General features: G+C 37.3%; 1 protein-coding gene across 2 annotated transcripts in view; it reads left to right on the forward strand.

Annotated features, from left to right (window-relative positions):
• Window positions 1-5,656, forward strand: part of ADAM12 (ADAM metallopeptidase domain 12) — a gene marked incomplete at both ends in the record, with an annotated part of 185,819 nt that extends 180,163 nt beyond the window's left edge. For both annotated transcript variants that reach the window (XM_082308395.1, XM_082308396.1), the window contains 2 exons: window positions 4,234-4,361; window positions 5,596-5,656. In XM_082308395.1, coding sequence (XP_082164521.1) covers window positions 4,234-4,361; window positions 5,596-5,656 — 189 coding nt within the window. The remainder of the gene's footprint in view (window positions 1-4,233; window positions 4,362-5,595) is intronic.
• Window positions 5,657-7,209: the final 1,553 nt, after the last annotated feature.

A 7,209-nucleotide genomic window follows, 5' to 3' on the forward strand; every position in this document is an offset into this window, starting at 1 on the left:
AGTGCATCCATCAGGTCATCAAGAGGAAGCACTTTAAAAATCATTGCTATATTCATAATATCATCCAGATGCTCAGCACTGCAGCATAGTGCTGAAGAAGAGTGTCTGAAACCATTCACCGTTTCTATGGCTTCACAGCTGCCTCCTCCTGCTTCTCCCTTCTGAGAGGGACATTTAAGCACGAGCTACTTTCCTGCTGCCTCTGGGCTTCGAGCAGTGGATAGCTAAGGCACAACATACTAAGTAGACTCTAAGACAGCTCTTTTCCCCTCTAGTGGCTGTTGAGGCAGCAATGAATGGATTATTATTTTGCTATAAAATTTCCTTTCAGATGTAAGTAAAATAATAAAAAAAACTCCAAAACCAAAAAACCACTTAGCAAATGAACTGCTGCCAAGTTTCATATTTAACAATCTTGACTGATAAACAGCTTTTTCTTCTTTCAGATGCTCTCGCAAGGCAAACATACTTTATTTACGGGCCAGATTCACAGCCAATATAAATCAGCACAGCACCATTGAAATCAAAGAAACGGTGCAGGTTTATCCCTGCGTGGTTTCACTCCGTGCATTCTGACTCGATCACTTCCACTTGGTTTTGTTACTGTTAGCATTCAGTTGCTGCCTCTGATATGTCATCATCTTATTACCAAAATATATCTCGTAGTTTACAGGTCACCCTTATTACAGGAAATACAGGTTGGTATTTTCACTTTTCCCCTAGTAAAACTGAGCTGGGCTCACCTTCTGCTCATTCTGCCACAGTTATTCTTGCTAATACCTCTCCTGTATCACCTCCAACTGGCTTTGGACACGGAGGGCTGACACAAATTAAGTTCCCATCTAAGTAGATTGAGGAAGACACCCCTTCTCACCCAGTGCATTTCAGGCAAAGAACCTTCTTCCAGTTGCATATTTAAAAAAATATATCAGTGAAACAAATTAAAGCTTCATGCACCTGATGTCTTTGTAGCTGCTGGATACGAGAATTATGTTTTTCTTCCTAGCAGAGCTGTAAAAAGAAATCATGACAATATTTAAAACAATACTTCCCCAAATACAGACAGAGACTGAATGCATTAAATGCTAAGTTGTTGATATAAAACTAGACAAAGAAATCCATCCATGAACTCTTTGTATTGAAGAGCTGAAGCTCTGTAGGGGAAAAAAATGGGCTGGGAGCAAGGCGAGAGAGATGCGGCAGGGAAGCACAGCCGTGGTGGTACTGTGAGCTGTGCTAGGGACTTGCCAGGACGTCAAAGGCTACAGCAAGTGTCCACACATGTTACCATACAAAGCTGTATCAATTTGGATTCTCCTGTGGCACATAAAGAATATAAAAGACCATCCTGTAATCAGTTTGGGGGAGAGGATTTATTTCTTCAAATGTTTTTTCCTCTGCTTCTAAGGATGTATGTTTTCCTGGTGGCATTTTCCTGTGCTGGCATCTCCTTTGTATGAAGTGCTCCTCCATTCTGCTTCACCTCAGCCATTACACATTCTCCATCTCCATTTGCATCTGAATTCCCTCTCCCTTTTTTTTCCCCTCTTTGTTTTACCCTTTCTTACCAGCTTGCCACATTAGACTTTCTGTCAAGCCACTTTGCTGCTTCCTCCTTAAGGATATTAACTCAAGGATGACATTTTTACAAGCTCTGGGAGAAAAAAAAGAAAAGAAATCAGGCATTGGGCTTGTGTACCCATCAGTTATATTTACAGTATGATTGCTGTTTCAACATACTTCCTCACATGGCTGTTTCTTCTGGAATACAAGGGCCTAAAGAGTTAGTTTGGCTTAGGCATCAAAGATTATCTTAATGCTCAGCCATGAGGAGATGCTCACTCCACAGCTGAAGAACTGTTCTAGATCAGCTCCTATGGATTAGCCATTCCAGCCAGCTTCCCCCGCAAAAAGGCGGGGGGGGGGGGGGGGGGGGAACTGCAACTGATTGGGTCCCATCAGTACTTAGCTGCTCTGAGCTTCTCAGAAAGTCAATCATTCCCTACTATCAGGTGTTGCAGGTGGTGATTAGACATAGGACACAGCTAGTCAACACAAACAAATAAACAAGGACAGTTCTCCACTCTTCTTGTTCATTCATCCTTACCAGATCTTAAGCTCTTCAGACCTTTGTTTCTCTAGACTACTGAGCCCGGATCAGTTCCTCTTCCCAGTTATGGTACCTAAGCACTCTGCCAGTTGAAGAGTAAATACAAATCAGGCAATAACAATTAGGGACTGATCAAGCAAACAGCTGAATACTCATGTGATCAGACTAATTCATGGGATTAATCATGTAAAAGTACTCGAGGGAAAGGGCCACTTCTGTGAAGGCAGTCAAGGGAATAAAGGCTTTATGGTGTTCAAAGAGGCATCTGTTGTTTGCTGTCTTTATAATGCTGATGTTTGTGTGTTTGTTACAACTTGGTTTTTAAAATGCTGTCACACTCAAAGTGACAATGCAAATACTCTCCCATGTAATAAACATTATGACTTTTAACAAAGTTATTACAGAAGCAACTTAAATTTATATTTTCCTGTAGAGATAATTCAGTTATTTTAAAAGTCCCAGTTTCTGCTGTGATCTAACTTGTTCCAAAGAGGTATATTTCGCTTCAAATCACACAAATTAAGATTTCATCGTGCAAGAAATTTAGTGCACAAAGCCTTGGTTAAGAAATCCTGATGGTAAGATTTCTTCTCTTAAGAGTTTTAAGGTTCTAGTTCTGTATCACGGGAAATGATCATGTTTTGAAGAACTCCTTTGCTAGTGTTTAATTAAACTCTGTGACTTTCAACAGGATAGCCCTATGAGATAAAGCTACGTACAGTATTTACAAGCATGCTGTTTGGTTTATCCTTTACCAGGCCTGATTATTTCAAGAATATTTGCAATTATTCCACACACACACACACCCTCCCCAAAAACAGAGCTCACAGACAAGCTTCTTATAGGAAAATGTTTATTTTGTTTTATAGTGGAAGAAATTCTAAAACACTAAATTTTTATATTGAAAAGACTAAATTCTAAAAGACTAATTTTTATATTGCATGAGAGATTTGGCTGCAACATTAACTTAAATAAGAAAATTTTTTCATGTTGCTATTTCTCATTCACTCAAGAAGTAGTACATGTTATGCCAATAGTGAAAAAGAAAAGGGACATTGTATACAGCTTTAAGATGTAGTTTGTGGTAAATTTGAAATGACTTCATATGAAGTCTACTTAAGCTCCATATTTTCTTCTTTATTGAAATGTCTGCTGATAGTCAACCTGCATTTTTTTCTTGGACGAGCAAATATTTGCCATGAAAAGTAAGAAAACAAAGGGATGCTCAAAACAAATGATGAAAATTGTACTTTATTCATGAGCAATTCATGCCTCTGCTTGTTTTGATTACATCTTTCATGGGATCCTTAACTAGATTATGCTTGTAAGCTCTTCTTGCTTCATTTTGGTTAACTTTACTAATGATAGTTATGGCAAACTAACAGTAAAGAGTACAATTACTTAGAAAAAGCATGCCTATGCAGTTCAAATAGTAGAAGGATCTGAAGTGAGTTTTTGGATTCATTGGAGAGTTTTTGTGTGCCCTGAGCAAGTCACTTAATCTATCCCAGTTCTTCAAAATGAAGACCACAAATAGACATGGTAACATGTTTACAGTGTTTCAGGGACCACACAGAAGAGACATTAGCTCATGCCTGACAGCAGATGACTTCTGTTCTTTATTAATGAATCATTTAATTCCACAGAATGAAAGCATAGCAGCATCTCTCAAAAAAATTCCACAGATGCTCCCAATTCAAACTGGACTTGAGCAGTTTGTTTCTGTGGTCATCTGAATGTGCATTTTAAAGTCATTTCTAGTAGTTCCGTTTTTCTATATAACTACTTTCCCAATGTTATGTATTCAGTCTATGTTGTTTTCATTTTCCACCATTTAATCATTAACTCCAGTATAGACGCACCCAGTATTTTTGGAGAAAAGAATCAAAAGAAACAAAATCATTAAGATATGGTATTAAACCTTTGTTTTAAAATTTAAGTGCCAGTTTATTAAAAACAAGTTATGGCTTACTTATTTGAATATATCTGGTCACAGCTACTCTGAACTTATCTTCAATTTAAAGTCAGTTGTTGCTGACTTTAATGTGAAGAATTATGTGATAATGTGAAGAAGTATGTGATATCAGTTCCAAAGACTAATATGACCTTATGTTTTATAATAGGAAAACCAGAAACCCAACCCTCCTCGGAAGCCTCTACCAGCAGACCCTCTGACCAAAGCGCGCTATAACAGCGCGTGCACCGCGGTGCCTGGACAGGCAAAAGCTCTGCCTCACGTTACTCCCGTCAGGTTGGTTCTCCTAATCAAAACGGCTTGATTTATAGCACTTCGTTCAATGATAGGTCTGAAATGTCTTGAATAACCATGCTCTGCTGTAACCATTGCTGAGAGCTACGCAACAACCGTTTGCTATTTGCTTATATAAAAGCATGCAGCATCAGACTGATTCTCACTGGGAGTATATCAGCACGATGGCACTGACTTCCACAGGAGTATGAGAATTCATACTCATATGAAGGTTTGACTGTAAGCATCTGACTCTATATTTACAAAAAATACCCAATAAATACAATTCCTTGCAAAAGAAAGGAGTTAATAAGCACCAATTCCAAGAGAAACAAAGCTCTTGCAGAAAAAAATTTCCTACTCAGACCACCTACAGAATTAGGCCGAGAACTGAAAGCTGTTAAGATCAACAACCAATAAAAGCAATTTTCCGTTCACACATTTCACAATGGAACATCAATTTATGTTGTCTGAAAATAATACCCCAACATTCAGAAAGCGCACAAATTGCACACTTCAAAAAAAAGATGATGAAAAAAACATAATCTGGAAGTGAAGTAACTATGCCCAATGTTAATGGACATAGCCAATGAGATTTTCTTACCCAATATTCTTCAGTGTCCTACAAATAAAAAGTGAGCTCCAAGGAAGATAAAAGTAGTATTTTCAGCAACAGGAGTTCCACTAGTGAGGCACTTAACACTGCTCAGAAAAATTAAAAAAAGAATGGAGTTAGTTTCCTAATACTTCTAGCAAAAAGACTGCAAGAGTGAACTTTGGTTAAGCTCCTGGCTGTCCTTTCTAGTAAGATGTTCTGAAAGTAATAATATTTCAAGCTGACTGCTACAACTTTTTGAAACTAACTGCTGGTCTACAGCATTAAGTAGCATTTTTAAAGAGGTGCAAAATTGATGAGCATCCAAAGAAATAAAGAGTTTAAAGAACAACACCTGTGACATTGAGCTAGCTCATCCCACTGATTAAGTGGGAATTAACACCTGAACTGAAAAAAAAGGAGTCTGCTGGTACCAGTTAGGCTTCTTGATGGGACTTGTGTATGCAGTAACATGTCTGATCTCCTCCCAGTATGCGAGTCCTATGCTACATGTCTGACGTTGGCTTCGATAATTATCTTCAAGAGGTTTTACCATTCATCTTCATGCCTCGAGCATGATGCTGGCGGTGAGAACCAACAAAAGTTTAAATAACAATTTGCTATTTTCTTTCTTTCTGACAGACCTGCTCCCAAGCATCCACCACAGATATCCAGGTCCAGCAGCACTGCTGACGTGAAATGACTAGAAAATTTGACACCTTTATTTTAAAAAGTGAAGACAGAAGTTTGCACTACCTTTAAACTCCAGCTGGAGTTCATTTTTATGACAATACTTAGAATTTTTAATGTTTAAAACAGCATTATTTTTAAGAATTCTGAGCTACTGCCTTTGGTGCTGTGCTGTGCTATGGTGCTCTGTATACTTGCTCAGGTACTTGTAAATTATTAATTTATGTTGAATATTTATTACAGTGCAGTGCACTGTAGTAGATATTTTTACCATAGCTGAGTTTTCCTAAAAAGGAAGCCTTTTTTGTAATATTTCATTGAACTTGAATAATTCTGCTCTATTGGTCCTATGTAGAGTGTTTAGTTTTGATCTATTCTGTAAGGAGTGCTGATACTCATGGATAAATCAAATGTATAAACAACTCAATCTCAATGGTTCATAACAAACTTTTGAATAAATATGTCAGGGTAAAAAAAAAAAATCTCTTCTGGAACATGGTGAAATGCCCGATATCTGCACACAGATGTGTAACATATGTATTTAACCAAAGTATCGCTCAGTGTTAGCAGTTGTACTGTAATTTCGGCTTTCACATTACTGTTTGAAATCGTCGAGAAATCTGTGCTGAAAGAAGACAAGTTCTCTTACTGAACAAGTACTGTATATCACAAAACTGTATTTTTTATAACCTCATTTTCCTCAGACACAATATGGTTAGCACATATTACTGCAGATATCAGGCCTTCCAGTGTCATTACCTTTTAGATGCTTTGGTGATTAAATTCAACTATACTGCGTAAGGTAGTACCATCTCGCCATGTTGCGTAGCTGTCCTGTTTAGAGTGACAATACATTACATGCAGGGGGTGGGGGGAAGCCCAGCATTACAAAGAATTACATTTTAAGAATCAACTATTATACTTACTTCTTTTGCCTCATCGCTCTGCTTATCAACTGTATTTTGCATATTTACTACTGTTTTGTATTCAACGTCTAAAATATTGTTCTGGGTTTCTTAATTTTCAAATCAAAATGCATATTTTAACACATAGACTTTGGTTATCCTAAGACATGGAAAAAAAATTTAATCTCTTTACTATGTGGTAGCGTTACATCTGATCTCTTCTGTACCTTCTCAGTAGCACTGCTGAATACAGTTGTTTCACCTATGCTGTAATAAAAACAATTTTCAAATATCAGTTGAACTAGAGGGAGAAGGAACTATTACCTTATATAGGTTAGTTTCTTCATTGCTTGTAGTTTTTGTTTATTTAAGCAAAAATAAAAGCATTGATAGAAACTTTGATCTCGTGTCAGTAAGTGTAATTGCATTTAATTTTCCCAGTTATTCCCCATTGTAGCAATATAGCGCTCATGTTTATGGATAAACTAAAGAAAACAAAAGAAACCATAGTTTAGTTTGTTGCTGAATAGCAAAATAAAACACAAGTAAATGCTTCACAAAAATATTTCAATTCTTAAAGCAACCCTGATAGCACCAACAGTGTTTTTATGTATGGAGAATCACTACAAGAGTGATCCTGGGCTTGGCAATGCAGTTGAAA

The sequence above is a fragment of the Platalea leucorodia genome (genome assembly GCF_965183815.1).
Source record: "Platalea leucorodia genome assembly, chromosome: 4".
Classification (NCBI taxonomy): domain Eukaryota; kingdom Metazoa; phylum Chordata; class Aves; order Pelecaniformes; family Threskiornithidae; genus Platalea; species Platalea leucorodia.